Source organism: Peromyscus californicus, unplaced genomic scaffold (genome assembly GCF_007827085.1).
Source record: "Peromyscus californicus insignis strain IS unplaced genomic scaffold, ASM782708v3 Scaffold_12__1_contigs__length_115047231, whole genome shotgun sequence".
Taxonomy (NCBI): domain Eukaryota; kingdom Metazoa; phylum Chordata; class Mammalia; order Rodentia; family Cricetidae; genus Peromyscus; species Peromyscus californicus.
In genome coordinates this window covers 69,412,068-69,430,405 of record NW_026294413.1, presented here as the reverse complement: position 1 = coordinate 69,430,405, position 18,338 = coordinate 69,412,068, and the positions used below count along the sequence as shown (strand labels likewise).

General features: G+C 48.5%; 1 protein-coding gene across 1 annotated transcript in view; it reads right to left on the bottom strand.

Annotated features, from left to right (window-relative positions):
* Nucleotides 1–112: 112 nt before the first annotated feature.
* Nucleotides 113–18,338, bottom strand: part of Acin1 (apoptotic chromatin condensation inducer 1) — a 46,649-nt gene continuing 28,423 nt past the window's right edge. The window contains 11 exon segments of the mRNA XM_052733239.1: nucleotides 113–1,007; nucleotides 1,610–1,710; nucleotides 1,806–2,130; nucleotides 2,285–2,392; nucleotides 2,488–2,595; nucleotides 2,885–3,030; nucleotides 3,345–3,483; nucleotides 4,418–4,570; nucleotides 4,670–4,803; nucleotides 6,053–6,095; nucleotides 9,520–9,661. Coding sequence (XP_052589199.1) covers nucleotides 693–1,007; nucleotides 1,610–1,710; nucleotides 1,806–2,130; nucleotides 2,285–2,392; nucleotides 2,488–2,595; nucleotides 2,885–3,030; nucleotides 3,345–3,483; nucleotides 4,418–4,570; nucleotides 4,670–4,803; nucleotides 6,053–6,095; nucleotides 9,520–9,661 — 1,714 coding nt within the window. The 3' untranslated portion in view covers nucleotides 113–692.

The window sequence follows — 18,338 nt, the reverse complement described above, 5'->3', positions numbered from 1 at the left end:
CCCTGAGGGAGGAGGCTGCTCCAGAAGAATGCAGAGGCCCACAATGCTCATGGCCATTCAACTTGCTCCTTTCACCCAAACCCTTTCCCAAAGAAAGACACTCAAATACTAGTTAAAACTAAGTCAGATTTTTATTTTTTTCCATAGACCACATCATTTAATAATAAAAAAAATAAAAATAAAAATTGAACAAAAGGAAAAGGTGGATATAAAGTGGAACCAGAGGGCAAGAGGCCGCAGGACAGAAGAGGCTGGGAACTGCAGGGGCCCTGAGACTCAGGAGGAGAGGCTGATTCAGCTCATAGGTGACCCAGTCCCGGCCCCGGCTGTTCCCAGAAGGCTGTGTGTGAGTACCCAAGGGAGGTGGAAAGCAGGATGGAGGGGAAATGAGAGGTCTGGGGCACTTGGCTATTCCTTCCCACTTCTGGCCAAACCCTTCCCTCCATAACCTAGCTCTTCCCTCTCAGACTTAACAGGAAGAAAGGAGGAGGGCTAAGTTCCAAGAGTTAGGTTGGGGGAGGGCGATTGCCACTGCTCCATTTGGTATGTGGGGATGGGTGGCAGTTACAGTTCAGCAATGGTGTGCGAGACCCTTGGTTCCAGGGCGGTGGTGATTGTACCTATCCCTCTGTGGCCTTTAACCTCCCAGGGCAGAGTGGCAGGTACCTGCAGCTCTCCTAGTGTTTTCTTAGCTAGCGGCGCCCACCCCGGTCCCGTACAGGTGTGCTTCGACTCCGGCTTCTGCTGTGGCGCTTGGTGTCTCTGCGATCCCTCTCCCTGCCGCGGTCTCGGTCTCTTTCCCTCTCGCGGTCTCGGTCCCCCCTGTCCCTCTCCCTGTCCCTGTCCCTGTCCCTGCTATGCTCTCTCCGCTTCTCCCGTTCCAGCTGTCGGCTGCGTTCCCGCTCAGCTTCCTTCTCCCGCTCCTTCTGTTCTTCCTCCTCTCGCTCCTTTCTCCTCTTCTCCCGCTCCTTGGCCCGTTCAGCCTGCTCCGCCTCCTTCTGTACAATCTGCAGTCGGGCAGGAGGGCAGAGAGAGAAAGGACATCAGTCCACACCCTGAGTCCTAGCTCAGGGTCACTGTCAGTGCTGCTGTTAAACAAGGGCAGGCAGGCATGGGGGATGAGTTGTGCCCTTCCATCCTCGACGGGGGCTGCTGCCACCATCCACGTGCAGTCTCTTTGGGATTTGCCTAGCTTTCATCACTCTAGATGCAAACCAATCTGAGTAGCATTTAAACCCAAAATTCCCCCAAATTTTAATCCCCAAAACTTAAGAGGCCAGCAAGATGGCTCACCGTATTAAAGCCCTTGCTGCAAAGGCCTCACCTTTCACCCCTGAAATCCATTAAGGGTGGAAGGAGAACCAGCTCCACAGAACTGTCCCCGACCCCCACATGAGCACCATGGCAAGCACACCCCACCCCCTTCCAACAGCTACACTAAGAAAACGCTTTAACACTCTCATGAAAAAGCAATTCTAGACACTAAGAAGCAGAGACGACTTGTATAAAGACTCTGTAAAACATGCATTTCTTAGCTGGTAAGTCAAGTTCCAAGAATATCCTTCGGCCAATGCTGGGCCTACTCATCTCCACAAAGGACAGTACTCACCTGGCTCTCGGTCAGTGGGAGCCAGTAGATGCAGGGAGCTGCCTTAGTCTTCCGGAAAAGGTCATCCAGCAGTTTAGCAGGAGGCTCCTCCTGAGCCTTTTCTGTGGTGGGAGGAAATCACCATCAGATGCCTAAAACCCTCCGACCCAGCCATCTGGGTTTCTGTCCCTCCCTCCCTCCTCACAGCTAGGCATACCTTTCTTCTCACTCTTCTTCTCTTTAGACTTGGCACGCTCTTTGCGGCGGCGGTCACGGGACCGTGAGCGGGAGCGGGGCCCCTCTCGAACTTTGTCCCGGTCCCACTCGCGCTCAGAGCGCGTTCTCTCCCGCCGTTCCATCTCTCGCTCCCGCTCTGCCCACTGCTCCCGGACAGCGCGTTCCTGCTCGCGCTGCTCTGCCCGGGGGTGGGGTGGGGGCTGCACTGGGGGTGGAGGTGGGGGGTGCAGGGGCCTTGGTGCTCCCTGATCCTCTGTCTTCGTTTCAGAAGGCCGATCAACCAAGAGTCCCCGGTGATAGTCCAGCTGTGGGCAGAGGGACAAGGACAGTCACGACAGGGATGACCCCATCCCCAGTGAAGCAGCCCAGGTACCAGGGGTACAAAGAGAGGACAATCTTAGTGACTGAGTTTGGGGGACGTCTCAGAACCCATTCCCTCCTTTCCTTTAGCTTTCTCACCTCGTCTTGCTCAGCATAGTCAGCACAGAGGAATTTGGGGTTGGACTGGGGCCACTTGACCCCATGGAGAGCTGTCCGGGTGGCCACGGCTTCCTCTACTGTTGAGTACTGGTGAGGAAGAAGCAGAGGCACAGGTACCTTTAGTCATCTCCACTCCTACAATGCTCTCCCATCTGCCACAGTCAGTCAGTCCTCTGCCTCACCGTTACAAAGCAATGAGATTTGATCTTGTCAATCCAGAAGGCCTCCTCTACCAAAGTTCCTGTCCGCCCCAGCAACTCCTTCAGCTGGCCTAATGTGAAGGGACGAACCTGCCAATGAAAATGAACTTTCAGGGTCTTAAAGAAGGGTAGCACACCTAGACATCTAGCATTGAGATTTCCCAAGCGGGGCTGGAGAGATGGTTCAGTGGTCATGAACACTACTTCTTTTCCAGAGGGCCCAGGCTTGAGTCCCAGCATTCACATGCGGATGCTGAGAACTGAACTCAAGCCCTCTTTGAGAGCACTACACTTGTAACTGCTGAGATCTCTCTCTAGCTCCCACCCAAAGTGTAAACCCTAAAGAAACGGAGCCGACACTATGGGAACCATGACTTACCAAGTTGGAGATATGGACAATGTTACTGATCTTGCCCCTGGGTGGGGAGGGCACCTGTGCAGTCCGGACTGGGTCATCAATTGTAATGGAAACTCCAGACTTCTGCTGGCTAATGGACCTTCGGGTTAAGGTATCTCCTAGTGTTACTGGAGAGAGAGCACAAGAGCAGCTTTAAAGAGGCAGCCCTGCTGGCTCACTGCCCAGGGATCTATCTCATGGCTGCCTTCCTGTTATTCTCTACTCAGCAGCCCCTCTCCCATCTCCCAAGGTGCAAGGGCAGATTAGTCTCCTCATCGTGGAGATTTGAACATTCTAAGACTCAAACCCAGTTCAAAGCAGTACCGGGAGATGCTAGACACAGAAAAACGTTCGACAGGTAAGGCAGAAGGCATCAAATGCCCAAATGATCCACATGTGGTCAGTCCTTAGAGAATTCAGATGGCAGTTACACCTCACCCACCTTTCTTTACTTCCTGCTCCACAGGTGGGGGCAAGGCCACCTCTACCGACACCTGGGGAGGTCCAGGGGGTTCTGCTTCAGGCTCCTTCTCTTCTTCCTCTTCCCTCTGCCCATTCTCCTGGCCCTCTGCAGGTACCACCTGTCAAGACAGCAGGAAGCAGAGGTGGTCTGTCACCACGCTGCCATATTCTCTTCAGACTCTGGCTCCCAAAGACAGTAGTATTATCAACCTCGCACATTCCTTCCACTGAGGGAGGTTATTCTCGGTAACTCTCAACTCTTGTTTTATGTGTGTTTTGAGACAGGGTCTATGGAGTCCTGGCTGTCCTAGAGAGCTAGACTGGTCTTGAATTCAGAGAGCTGCTTGCCTCCGCCTCTCTGGAATTAAAGCCGTGTGCCACCATGCCTGGCTAAAACACTTTTACTGAAAACAAAAACAAACATTTAATTGCCTGTGTGCCTACATACACACAGGCAATAGCCGCTGTGGAAGTCAGGGCAACTTGAGGAGCCGGGTCTCCCACATGGGTCCTGCAGAGGGCTGCTAAGGCCCCTTTACCCACTGAATAATCCTGCTGGCCTGGACTTTTTTTTCTGCATGAGGCAAGAAGTTCAACTATTTTAGTCTTTAGTTTTTAATTCTGATACTGTGGCACAAGCTGCTGAAACAAGAGTAAATGAATTGGTGTGGTTGTGTTCTAATAAAACGTTCTTTGAGCCGGGCGGTGGTGGCGCACGCCTTTAATCCCAGCACTCAGGAGGCAGAGGCAGGCGGTTCTCTGTGAGTTAGAGGCCAGCCTGGGCTACCAAGTGAGTCCCAGAAAAGACCTCAAAGGTACACAAAGAAACCCTGTCTCGAAAAACAAAAAAAAACAACAAAAAACCCCCCCAAAAAAACAAAAAGAACCCCACGTTCTTTGCAACTGGCAATGTCTAGCATAGCACGAGCCCAGAATGTGTATCAATTAACCCAGCCCTCAGCACAGGAGTTTCCTTCTAGGACTTTACCTCAGCTCCTCAGCGGTGCTCTTACCTACTGCCTCACTCCTGATGCTGGGGTGCAGTACTTTTACCTGAGTGACTGTCCGGCATATTTTCAGTCCTTTGTCGTGGGTTCCATCATCACCATTACGCTCTGTCTCATCCTCAGAGATTCGGGAGTCGTCAGCATGAAGATCCACAACAGCCTCCTGCCCCGCCAGGGGTTTGATGTCGGGGATGAGGCTCTGGGACACAGACATCCCCGCTACCCCGTTACACTGGGCCCGTGTCTACTCCCATCTCCACATGTCTTCTCCTCCCTTCCCTGGCCCCTCCCACCTCACCTTGAGTGACTCGGTCGTGATACTGATGGAAGGCTTCTTCTGTGTGGTGGCTGTGCTGGCTCCCCAACGTCGTTTTCGACCAGGCTGGCCCCCCTCTGTGTCACTGTTTCCAGCTTGCACCCCCTTGGTAGCTGCTGTCCCCAAGAAATAGGACCCAACAGTTAGTTGGCCTCAGGCTCCCTGCTAGCTCAAACCATAACACATAACTTGCTTTTGGCTGGAGTTTTAGTAAAAGGTTAAGGAAATATTTTTCTTGGGGGGCTAGGGGACTAAGGCTTAAGGGTAAACAAAAATGTTGTATCTTCCTTATAGATGAAAAGGATTTGTCTGTAAAAGAGAAGGGGTAACTAGTTGGACGAACACTCCGACAGGAGCTTCTATGACCGTCTAACACACTTTCGCAATAGAGTGCCTTACGGGGTGGGGAGTGGGGGTCTGGGTTGGGTATGGTGACAAACACCTTTAATCCCACCACTTGAAAATACAGAGGAATATCTCAAGACCAGCCTAGTCTATACAGCAAATTTCAGGCCAACCGGAAAACACCACTACCACCACCATGGGAGTTCTTCAGTGGGAAACAGTTAAAATTACTGTAAGAAGCACAATCATTCCCTAGATGCGTGTTAGAATAAAGTATAAAATGGTAATCATTATTCGGGAGAGTCTCTCTGACTACAAATTCAAGACCAGAACCCAAAAGAACAACATTCCTCTAAGAGTCAGGAATAGAAGCAGATGTCTGTAATCCCAGCTCCTTGAGAGGATGTGGCCGGTTCAGTCTGCAGCTGGCCTGGTCTACATAGCAAAGACCTTGTCTCAAAACTAAGTAGAGCCGGGCGGTGGTGGTGCATGCCTTTAATCCCAGCACTCGGGAGGCAGAGCCAGGCGGATCTCTGTGAGTTCGAGGCCAGCCTGGGCTACCAAGTGAGTTCCAGGAAAGGCACGAAGTTACAGAGAAACCCTGTCTCGAAAAACCGGAGGAAAAAAAAAAAAAAAAAAAAGAATAAGAAAAAAGGAAAAAAAAACTAAGTAGAAGGAAGAGGATAGACTGGAACTGGTCTGAGGCACAGCACTTTTCTTAAACTCGGTCGGAGCCAAGGAAACTGCTGTGGTATTGCTTGCCTAGCATGTGCAAGGTCCTGGATTTGATCCATAGCACACAACACACACACACACACACACACACACACACACACACGTAGCTGGGGAAACAATGGGATTGGTTCAAGGGGAAGAGGCGCCTACATGTGTAGGGAAGACTTGGTAGGTGAAGGGCAGGGAGAACTGCCCCCCACCAAGAATGTTACGGGGTAGAAATGGGATTCTATCTGTCTGTGAACAGTTTTATAACTTTTACCAGGGATTTGGGGCCAGACTTACAGACAACGGAGATTTTCCTCTTGAATGATTTGGGCATCGAACTCTGTATGGAGAAGATAAGGAAGAAAGAGAGAGAGAGAGACACCCCACAGAGAGGGGGAAGGAGGTTAAATGGGGCAATCTTAGCACAAATGCCAAAGACACACAGAGACAGAGAGAGAGACACCAACAGATAGAGACCAAAACAGAAGCAGCAAACGGCAAAAAACGAAGCAGAATCAATGCAAGTTAGAGGAAAAATTAAAACCAAACATCATAGGGAAACTCATCTATTCCATTTCACATCAGAGTATTAGCTTTACCAGAAATAAGCTGGAAGAGGAACTCCACAACCTCCCAGCTATTTAATTTTTGGGTTCTTCTTTTTTGAGACAGGGTCTCACTATGTAGCTTAGGCTGGCTTCAAACTTGCAGTGATCCTCCTGCCTCAGCCTCCCAAGAGCTGGGATTACAGGCATGAGCCACCATGCCCGGCTCCCTCCCAGCCCTTTAAAACTGCTGACCATGCCCTCTTCAACTGTATCTAAGGGGTGAGGACACCTAACCCAATGAGCTTGCTCAGACAGAAAATCAACTCCTGAGATGGCACTTCAACAACTTTCCTTTACTCCATGCCCAGTCTGACATCTTGACAGGATGTGGCATGCTTGAAGGCCACCCAGACCACCACCACCATGGAAAAGGATTAGACTAGGTTCACTGAAGATGGAACTCCTGAGCCAACAGCTAGCAGAGCACTGAAAAGTATCTCCTGTGTAAGGAGGTTCTGGTCAAGGGCAGGCAGCCTCAGGGAAAGCTTCAGCACCTCCAGCTACCATCCTCACTACAGCACAGCCTAACGCTATCCTTCCAATAAGACTCAAACCCCGGGGGCTCAGACCAAGGACCAAAACCAACCCCAGGAGACAGATTTGGGCAAGCCTCCTCCCAGACACTCAGTGGGAGCAATATTACAGACAGAGCAAAAGTGTGTGTGGGGGCGAGTGGCACACTTTTAGATTTAGGTGCTTATTTCTGGAAAAACTAAGACCATCCACCCCCACCCTTCTAAAGGGCAGGGCAGAACCCTCCTAACCTTCCCCCCCACCCTCAGCCCCGCCTGTATCATCTAACCAAGTCTCCTTGGTCTGTTAAGGGCCAGCCTGATCCCTAGCTGGGCTGCTCATGATGGGTAAGTTAGTGAGAAAAGGGGGGAAAAAAAGTCTTAATTAAAACAAGAAAAACACGAACCAAATAAAAAAAAAACCCAACAAAGAAATCAGAAAAATAAAGAAAAAAATTAAAATAATAGATTAAAGAAGAAGTAGAAAATAAAGAATAAACTAGGAATATGACAAATGTTCCAGGTACCATCTCACACCTGGGATCTTCAGTTCAGCCAATCGCACCTCACTGTGTACTGTATCTAGTCAACCGCCGGTCCAATCAGAATGAGCCCTCCCTGCTAGGCGCTGTGCAATTGGTGGGGGGTTGGGTTGGCAAAAAAGGTGGGCGCACGGCGTGGTAGTCAGCGCGGCACTGCCAGAGTCCTCCCAGGGGCGCAGGGGGGGCGGGAGGGAAACGTGTGGGGGGACGCTGCCCAGTTTCCAAGATGTCAAGACAGTTCACTGGCGATGGCCAGCCTCAGCGAGGGGCAGAGGGGGAATGGGGGCAGAACATCAGTCCTGGCCCTGTAGGGCATCATCTTGTAGTCCCTGATGAGATGGCCTCTGAGTAGCAGGGATGCTCCTTGCCTTTTATGAGGCAGGCAGGACCCTAGTCCACCAGTGGCAAGCTGCAGCAATACCACCACCCAATACTTGGAATCCAGGTGATGACTCCAAAGTCCCTTCCTCCTCTGAATGTAACTGGGGAGGGGTCCTTTCACCGAGAAGGATCATGGAGCCTCTGATGAAGGTAGCCTGGGGCAGTAGTAGATGAACTTCCCCAGGACCTGGTACACATTCAGCAGCAAGATCAGAATATGTGTCTTCTGGGTTGTGGTTGGCATCTCCTCAGGGACTCCAGCTGAGACAGTGGTTCCAGTCAGGTGGATGGATGAATGAGTCCCTGCCTCCAGGGATGGAGGAGAAGTTGGAGCAACCAACATGCTGCTGCCCTTCACCATGGACAGCAGGGACCAAAATCAAGTCCATCTGATGAGCAGTGGTGACACATGGGTTGGGCTGTCATCAGCTTTAAATCCCTGGGGTACAGACCCTAGACTTCTCTGCAGGGTTCCTAGTCGGCACAGCTTAAGTCATGGGTCCCACTCAGTGTTTACAGCATGGCACTGTTATCACAAACACCGACCCTCTTAGGTTTCTTGGTCCCTAGATGGGGATCCCAACAGTCTGTAGCAAACAAGGCAACCCACAGTCTTTGACAGGTAAGGGCATGTGGGCAGGCGCCCCAGCACTGGCATAAACTCTTCTTGGGGTGTCCCAAGTAGGGAGATGATTCAAGTCCACCCCCTTCCACATGCTTTTGTTTTCTCAGTACGAGTCTCTCCAGAACAGTGCTCTTCTTAGCCCCCGATGTAAGCAAGACAGGGAGGCAAAGGGGCCCATCACAGGAGCCCATACACATGCCCCCTCTGGTCAAGACACCTGGATAGCAGACTCGGCTCTGATTGGGCGGCTCAGTAGCAGCGGGTGGGTCCAGAGGTAGAGGCGGCATCAGCGATTGGCCAGTTGGGCAGGGTTATATTTTACGGGCGGATTACCGTACATGAGGTACTTGGACAAAGTTTTACGGGGAAGAAGGACCTTGTAATAAATAATATTCTGCACATCAAATCACTTTCACCGGCCCCCACCCCCGCAACACACACCAGAGAAAGGCTACACACACAACAGCCCCTCCCACCCTGTAAAATTACCACTCCCAAACCCAGCTAATTCTATTTCTTTAAGAGCCAAGAAGACTTCGCTGGCTCCAATGGGGGATACCTCTTGAATTAGGTACAGGAAAAAAGGTAATATACATGCCAAAAGAGGAGACAGGGGCCTTCTGGATCACCCCAGTCCTGGCTTGTAAGAAGTGTACCTCTGTAATGAGACCACTGGGGGGCAGAAGAGCAACAAAAATTCCTCAGCACGGTTGATCTGGTAAGAGCCAGCAAAGCCCACTAGGTGGCGTGGAGTGCCACCAGGCCTTTAAAAGGGAGGGAAAGCTCAAGGAGTTAGCTTCCCATAAGCTTCAGCAGCAGGAAAAGCTGTGCTGGGCTTTAGAGAAAGGACCATTAACGGGCTTCCAAATTAGGAGTCTGGTCTATACTACTTCCCACGTAGGGAAAGGAAATCCAAGAGCCCTGTCCCCATCACAAGGGGTATCCCTTGTGAAACCAGCGACTTCTCCTGCTCCAAGGCCCTGCCTTGTCCCCTCGTAAGTCATCCCACTACGTGAGGGATCACCAGGATGGTCTAGTCTCCCTAGGCCCACGTTCTGCCCACCCGCCCACGCCATCAGGTGGCTTGGCTAGTTACCTCTTTCTTCTCCTCTTCTTCAGCATTGCCCTCTGGGCGGTCATCATTGCTGACTTGGTCTGCGATAGGTACAGGAGGCTCTGGAACCTCATTTTCAGGTCTGTTTTCACTTGTGTCCATGGTCACTTCCTCCTTCTCTTCACTGACAGGATGGAAGAGGTTGAAGGAAAGGGCAGGAGAGAATAAGGGGAAGAGAGAGCAAGATGTTAGTTTCGGGGCCATAAAATCCCACTGTCTCCTCACTTGGGTGGGATTGTAATAGCTACCTTTTAGATCACACTAGAACTCTGTCACCACAGGAAAGTGGGAATGTTTTCCTTGGGGAAAAAGCATGGATTACAGTGATCATGGCCACCGAGCACCTGGACGGGACAACACTGCTCTCTCTTTCCATGTGGGCACCCAGAACTGACAGAGTTCTTAGGTGCAAACTCCACAGTTCCTTTGCATGAAACATACATCCTCCTCTAAAAAGTCCTTCAAAAGTGACCTCGAATTGTCCATCAGTCTGTGGCCTCCCTATCCCCGGGTTGCAGGCACCTTTACTTTGAACAAGAATCTAAAGGAAGCCCGTTTCCTTGATTAAAAAACAAAACACAAGCCAAGAGGGCACGGCACGGCTGTGACAAATGATCCCAACCTCGTGTTTAATAAGCCAGTGCCCGATGAGCCCCCATCTGGAGACAGCAGAACAGAGCAGGGTGAGGGCTGCAGGAGTGAGTCGAGGGTTGGTGGGCATGCCCACTTCTCTCATCCCAGTAGGAAAGGAAGCCTCAAGGGTCAGGCCACTCTCACCTGCTCAGTCAACGCTCTTACGGTCAACTCTTACCCGGTCTCTCCCCACTCCCTCATTCCAACTTCCAAGAGATAGAGAGCAGTCCTCCCAAGTCAGTGCATACCCTCCCCCACACCACACAACTCCCCCCAAACATGGAACTCACTCTCCCACAAGTTAGCACCCACTTCAGACAAAGAAATCTAGAGATACCATTGGATAAAATATCTTCCTACCTTTCTGTCACCACCCCTAACTTCTAATCCCACCCCAGCCCCATACTAGGTTTAAAAAAAAAACCAAATCAAGATGGTCAGGGGCCCAAGTGACAGAGAAGGGAACCCAGCCTCCCCAGGCCAACAACCAGCACCAGAAGATCCAGCCTTCCCAAAAGGCTGTCGGACCCACAAGGGGTCAGAAAAGCCTCCCTAGGGAGCAAGGAGAGATGCAAAGGGAGGGGGAGGGGAATCAGGACCGGGCCCCCAGCTCACAGGCCCCCACACAAACACGTGATTTGTCTGCTTAAATCGTGAAGAAAGGCTTATCAAAACCAAACCCAAACAAACGACCTATTTCTCAGAGAGGGCAACTGGGGCCGACTAGGAACCGAGCAGGAAGGACAAAGGGAGAAAGCGGAATGCCTGAAAACAGACCAAAATGAAAGACAGTGAGAGCCATGAGGAAGCCAAGGAGGACGAGGCGGCTAGAGGTGGGGAAAGGGACACATGGGAATGCGGAGCTCTCACCCTTCTTTGCTGTCTGATAACATGATTTTTTTTCTCCCCCTGGAAGTGCTGTTTATCCCTTTCTGGAATGGAAGAAATAACAAAAACCAAACAAAAAAATCCTAAAAAAATTAAAACAAAAAAACAAAACCCCAAACCAAACAAACCACCTTCCTTGCCCCGAGATCCCACCACCTCCTCCCAGCCACCCGATCCAGAGAGAGAAAATCAAGATGCAGCAACTGGGGATCCAAAAAAATGGTAAATGGAAGGGGAGGTGGTGGTGGAGCGGGAGGCTAAACAGATCTGGCTTTTAAGAGATAAGCGTTTAAGTCCTCACGGCAAACCCTGAGTTCGGCTGGATTGGTCTCTCGGGAGGAAGAGGAGGAAGAAGGCCAGGCTGCTGGTAATAGCTGGCTCTATTGTATTGGCGAAGCGGCAGCGATCAGCCGGAGACATGCAGGGGAGCCATCTTGCCACTTACCCAGCAGCCCGTGTGTGCGGATGGGGGAGGGCCCTGATGCAGCAGGGGAGGGGAAAGAGGGAGGGAGCTGAGTGAGCAAGGTTCTTATCCTCTGGCAGGCCACAGGGAGTCAACTGGCTCCAGAAGCTAGGCCTTTTCCCTTCTTTTCTCAGGTTACAACAGCTACACAGAGAGGGCTAGTGCCACAGGACCAGGGTGCTTTCTCCCAGACTTCCCAGGGGGCAAAGAAGGGAAGAAGGGGCCAGGTCGGGAGAACATACAGTAAGAGCTGCCTGACTGAAGACATACATTAAGTGAAGTGAAACAGCAGAGCTGGGAATGAGAAAGGATTAAAAGAAAAAAGATAAAGTCAAAGTGGAAAGATTTTTAAAGATGACCAAAGTTTCTATTCTACCCTCAGAACACTGAGACACAATTTTTTTTTTTAATGTGCCCATCACCCTCCAACCCAGGAGAACTCCCTTGCTGCTCACCCCTGGCAATGGCCACATGTAACCTGTCTGTTTCCAATGAATGGTGGAGGGAAGTGGATCAATCTGGGACAGAACTCCTTCTCCAAAAGAGAAAAGGGTGGGTGTCTCTGGAGGGATAACAGATGAGTGTTCCCAGTCTTCAACAAGGCCACTCAGCCCCGGGGTTCCTTATAACTAGTAAGGGAAAGGCCAGGAGGCCTTGCAGAGCTGAAGCCTGAAGGCCTCCGAAGCAGACAAGACACTGGAGGTGAGAGGTGTCACTTGGGGCAAGGGAGAAGAATGACTGAGCAAAACGAGACTGGGAGATGAGCAAAACAGTAATTATGGGCATCTTCACGAGATTAAATATGAAGTTGGAAACAGACCTGAACAAAAGGTGCACACCTGCCAGACATGGTGGCTCCTGACTACAACCCCAGTACTAGAGAGACTGAGGCAGGAGGATTGTTATACGGTTGAGACCAGCCTGTCAAATACCCTCCCCCAGTAACAAACACTGAAGAGTCTCAACAAGCTCATTTGCCGATTGAAATGTACTCAACTCCTTTCCCTAACAGCAAACAAAACTGTAACACCAGAACAAGCCTCAAAAAACTTGTCTGCAAGTTTACACTCTGGAGGAAAGGGCTGGGGGGGGGGGGGGGGGAAACAGGGACAGACTGGCCTTGAACTCAAGAGATCAGCCTGCCTCTGACTCCAGAGTGCTGGGATAAAAGGTGTGTACTACCACACCCAATCTCAGTATTTCATTTTGATCAGAGCTCTTAGATAGGAATGGAATTTTCTACATGCTGTTTAAAATCCCAAACTTACATGCCAAAAAAAAAGCATGCTAAAGTGATGCTTATACATTTCTTTAAATGTTTCCTTTTACATAATGATCCTTGTCTGCTTAGAAGGTAAGGCAAGATCCTGTATGGGGTCTAAACCCAGGAATCAGACTGGCCCTACCTTTTACAAATTGTGTGATAGTGGGGAAATTTCTGAACTTCTCCTATTATCCTCTAAGTGTTGCTAATATAATACCCAGCTCAGGGACAGTGTGAGCTCTGTGGGGTCTGTCCTGGCAGCTGCAAGCAAATCTAGATAGGAGTATATAGGAAACACAGGCCGAGGTGGCAGAGTCATTGGAGGGGCCCCATCTGAAGCTTTATTTTTTATTTTATTTTTTTAAATTCAAAGGGTAGATACTTCCTCTGATGCTAAAACATTCAGTGATGGGGATGACAAGTTTTGACCCTCTGAATAATAAATTATCATTAGGTCACTGGCCACCTAACTCCACCCTGCACAGCTCCTCAGGGTATGGACTGTGTGCTTTGGCCCCTAGCTCAGGGCCTAACACAAATACCCAGATAAGTACTTCTTAATTACAGTGTAATGATGGGGAACAAGTGAACACTTCACAAGCATTTGTTGATCTAAAAGATTTTTTTCTCTTTGTTTCATGTAAATGTGAGGTGTGGGTCCCATGTATGTACTTGTGTGAGCCTACATGTGAAGACAAGAGTTAGTTGGGAATCATTTTCCTCTTTACATTAGTCATTAAAACAGGGCCTCTGTGAGTTCAAGGCCAGCCTGGTCTACAAACTGTCTTGGAAAAAATAAAAAACCAAAACACGGGTCTCTCACTGGGCAGTGGTGGTGCACGCCTTTGATCCTAACACTGGAACTGACTATGCAGTCCTTGAACTCACAGCCTCTACTCCTGATTGCTGGGATTAAAGCCATCACACCTGGCTTATAACTGGAACTTTTATACATATATTTTTTGAGACAGGGTTTCTCTGCGTAGCCCTAGCTGCCTTGGAATTTGCTCTATAGACCAGGCTGGCCTCAAACTCAGAGATCGGTCTGCCTCTGCCTTCTGAGTGAACCACCACTGCCCAGCTGAGATTTGTGCCTTCTATTTCCTATCCACACATACATATACATAAATGCATGTAACAACAATTTATGAAAGAAGAGGCCATGAATTTGAAAGAGAGCAAGGAAGGGTATATGAAAGGTTTAGAGGGAGAAAAAGAATGGGATAAAGAATGATGCAATTATAATCTCAAAAAATAAAATAAAAAAGAATCATTATTTTATGTGTACGAGTGTTTTGCCTGCATGTATGTATGTGCACTGTGTGTGCCTGAGGTCAGAAGGGGGCACTGAAAGCCCTGAACCAGAGTTACAGATGGTCATGAGCCACCATGTGGGTGCTAAGGATGCACCTGGGTCCTCTGCAAGAGCAGCCAGTACTCTTAACCTCTGAGCCATCTCTCCAGCCCCTTCTATTTCCTTTTATGAATTTTATGGGACCCAAGAATTCCTAAGATGCTATTTTCAGAAGACAATAAGGAATCCTTGAAATTGTCCCATCTTTTTTAGACAAAAGGCATCTTTCTCTCTGCTTCGAGCTCTTGAACATATGCTTCTGACCTGTAAAGTTGTACAGGAAAGGAGACAGGGATCCACAAGCCAGCCCCAGGCAAAGCATCACAGCTCAGAAGAAAAGGACAGAATTATTTAAATATTAACATCACATTACAATATCAATGACCCAAGAGAAACTAATGGAAAAGGCCAATTCTACAGGCATGTATGTTTAACTTTAGTTATAGAAAATCCTAAGATGCTAAGGACCCGATATGAAAACTTAATAAGAAATACTGACTGCCGGGCGGTGGTGGCACATGCCTTTAATCCCAGCACTCGCAGAGGCAGGCGGATCTCTGTGAGTTCAAGGCCAGCCTGGACTACCAAGTGAGTTCCAGGAAAGGCGCAAAGCTACACAGAGAAACCCTGTCTCGAAAAACCAAAAAAAAAAAAAAAAAAAAAAAGAAATACTGAAACCTGATAGTATAATTTGGAAGGTTTATGCTTATATACAAACTTCTCAGTAAGCAAACTTTGATAACAAATTATGCTATTTTTGTTTTAAAGAATGTACTATTTGGGATACTGGCATTCTAAGTCTCCTGAGGAGCATCAGACTGTCATATTGGTTTCAAGTATTTCCTTCCTTTTCTCAGGGCACAAGGACTAAGCAAAGCGTCCCGAGTCTGAGGTTTGCGTACACAGAGGCTGTATCTAGAAAAGGTCAGTATATGAACTCACTGACACCCATGAACAATGCACCCATCCTTTTCACCTTTTACTGTACCCTCTGAAAAAATGGGTTCTCTTTAGACTTGGTCTCAGTATATGAGCCAGGGCCAGCTCTCAATGCAGGATCTGGGATGGCAGGTGTGCACCTCCACTGGTTTTCTTGCAAGTAGAGCATGAATTCACTTTTATGTGGTATGTGTCTTATGTGTGCATCGTGCCCATCAAGTTTTTTCATGTAGACACTGGGGATCAAATTGAAGTTCTTATGCATAAAGCAAGCATTTTACCAAACAAATGCACCCACATGTGTTCCCCCGATCCCCTCCCTTCTCTCTCTCAAATGCGCGTGCACTAACCCTCTACTGTCTAAATAAAAGGAGAGCAATATTTTTTGCTGTATGAGATTTTTGTTATATCTACCACAGGCAGAGGACTAGACTTTGGAACACAGCTTGACCAAATTTGAACTGAGGACTCACAAATTCTTGCCCTGAGCAAGGAAAAAAAAAAGACACTACTATCACCCTACCACTACTCTGTCTCTTTAGACAGTCTCACTATACAGCCCTGGATGTCCTGGAACTCTCTATGAAGACCAGGCTGTCCTCACATTCACAGAAGAACACCTGCCCCCTCCCCACCCTGTGTGCCAGGATTAAAGGGATGTACCACAACACCTGGCTCACTTCTTACATTTAAAGCACCTCACACACAATCAAAACAACCAACAGAGTAAGAATGGTCCTTGAAGCCGGGCGGTGGTGGCGCATGCCTTTAATCCCAGCACTCGGGAGGCAGAGGCAGGCGGATCTCTGTGAGTTTGAGGCCAGCCTGGTCTCCAAAGCGAGTTCTAGGAGAGGCGCAAAGCTACACAGAGAAACCCTGTCTCGAAAAACCAAAAAAAAAAAGAATGGACCTTGAAGTAAATTCTAATCTTGGCCTAACACTTTACTGTTGTTTTGTGGTCAGATGGTCTTGAGATAGGAGGAAACCCAAGAGTTAAGCCATCAATGTTCTTTGCTATTTAGTATTTTTAAATGATCCCACTTTTTTTTTTTTTTTTTTTTTTTTGGTTTTTTCGAGACAGGGTTTCTCTGTGTAGCTTTGCGCCTTTCCTGGAACTCGCTTTGGAGACCAGGCTGGCCTCGAACTCACAGAGATCCACCTGGCTCTGCCTCCCGAGTGCTGGGATTAAAGGCGTGTGCCACCACCGCCCGGCAAATGATCCCACTTTTTAAGTTGGCAAGGACTCTAGAAGATCAAGCTGCTAAGACCAGGAGTGCTGTCAATCAATCAGTTGAAATATAGGAAACCCACAAAATTTATGTACCAAATTCTATGTCAGAACAGTTGTATGGGCTTCAGCCTGTGAAACATCTTAGGTTGCTGAACAGACTGCCTACCACAGATCAAGACAATGGTCTTCATTTGCCCAAGCTATCACCTTCTCAGAATTAACAGGACTGGATTATCTTAGTCATAAAATGAAGGTCAAAATCACCTCTAGCACAGTGAAAATACTCTGTATATAACCCCAAGCTTCATACGCCCTGGAACTGAATGGAAAAATCCAGAAATAAAGGCATTTTCAACAACAAAAACAGCTTCTCTTGTTCTTGCTCCAATCTTGTACTAACCATCTAAAGGTGTGCAAGGAGCTCTGCAGACACTACTACTTCTCAAGGTGCACAGTGAGCAGTTCTTCAACGTGTGCACAACCACTTTCAAACTTCCAGTGTGCAAGAGCATGCTGTACCATCGCGGAATGGGGAAGACCACATTATGTTTGAGTGACATACAAAGGGGGATTTCGCCCCACTTTGTCATAGACGGTGTGAACTAGAGTTCTCAATACCTTCCAGAGTCCTAGAAGCTTCATTTTTAAGGCCCTAGAAGAAAAAAAAATCCTTTTCCACAGGATAATGAACCCTGTCTCACAATAGAAAAACTAAACCTTATCAAAAGGAGCAGCCGGGCGGTGGTGGCGCACGCCTTTAATCCCAGCACTCGGGAGGCAGAGCCAGGCGGATCTCTGTGAGTTCGAGGCCAGCCTGGGCTACCAAGTGAGTTCCAGGAAAGGCGCAAAGCTACACAGAGAAACCCTGTCTCGAAGAAAAAAAAAAAAAAAAAAAAAAAAAAAAAAAGGAGCAAGCTTCTGGTTTCTGAGTCAAAAAAATAATGGCCACAAGATGGCAGCAGAGGCAAGAATATGGGCAAACAGAGCAGAGCACAAAATTATCGTTAGTCACAGGAAATAAGATTATCATACCGCTTGCCCACCACCCTCCAAATTAGAGCTAAGAGACCGCTGGAAGCTCTCTTAAGTGTGTAAATGATCAGACTACTATGTATAGAGATAATACTGGTAGCAGAATTAAAAACACAAATGCCGAACAATAGGATATTTCCCAAAGCAATCCCAGAATTCCTGAGGTTTACAGCTAAGTAATTTTACTATTTTAAAACTTCATTTTTCAGGAGAATTTGAGACATTGAAGCCAGGAATTCTGAGTAAATAAATACATAAAAATTAAAGACAGGATTTCTCACCGTAGCAGGTTGGACTTGAAACTTACTATGAAGTCAAAGATGACATCCGATCCTCCTGCCTCCACCTCCAGAGTGTGCTCCACCATGCCCCTTTTCTTTCCTTTTCTTTTGTGAGGCAGAGTCTTGGTACTTATCCCAGGCTATCCTTGAGCTTTCAATTGTTCTGCCTCAGCCTCCCCAAATACTGAGATTGTAGGAGAGCACTGGGGTTACGGGTGTGTGCATGGCACCTGTCTCGCTTCAACAACTTAATTTACAACACAAAGCTCAGAATAATGAACATCCATTCAACTACAAATCACACATGAATATTTCTTTTACAATGTAAGTACTAAAAAGCTCACGTTAGCTGTAAGAACGAAGTGTCTAGAGAGGGCCTCCTGTCTGCTGTGCTGGACTCTTAAGGCACCAACTGGTACAGGCTGCTTACTAGAGACAGGCGGCAGAGTGCAGGGAATGCCATGCTCCTATGTGGTTAGTCTGCTTTTTGGCTTTGCTTTGTTTATGAGTCAGGGTATTGCTATGTAGTCCAGGTTGGCCCTCAACTCACAATCTTCCTGCCCCAGTCTCCAAATGCTTGGGCTACCATGTCCAGGTTTGTGTGGCATTCCTTTTTTTTTTGAGATAAGGTCTTTCTATGTTGCTCTAGCTGTCCTGTAATTTGTTATATAGACCAGACCAACCTCCAACTCAGTAATCTGCCTATCTCTGCCTCC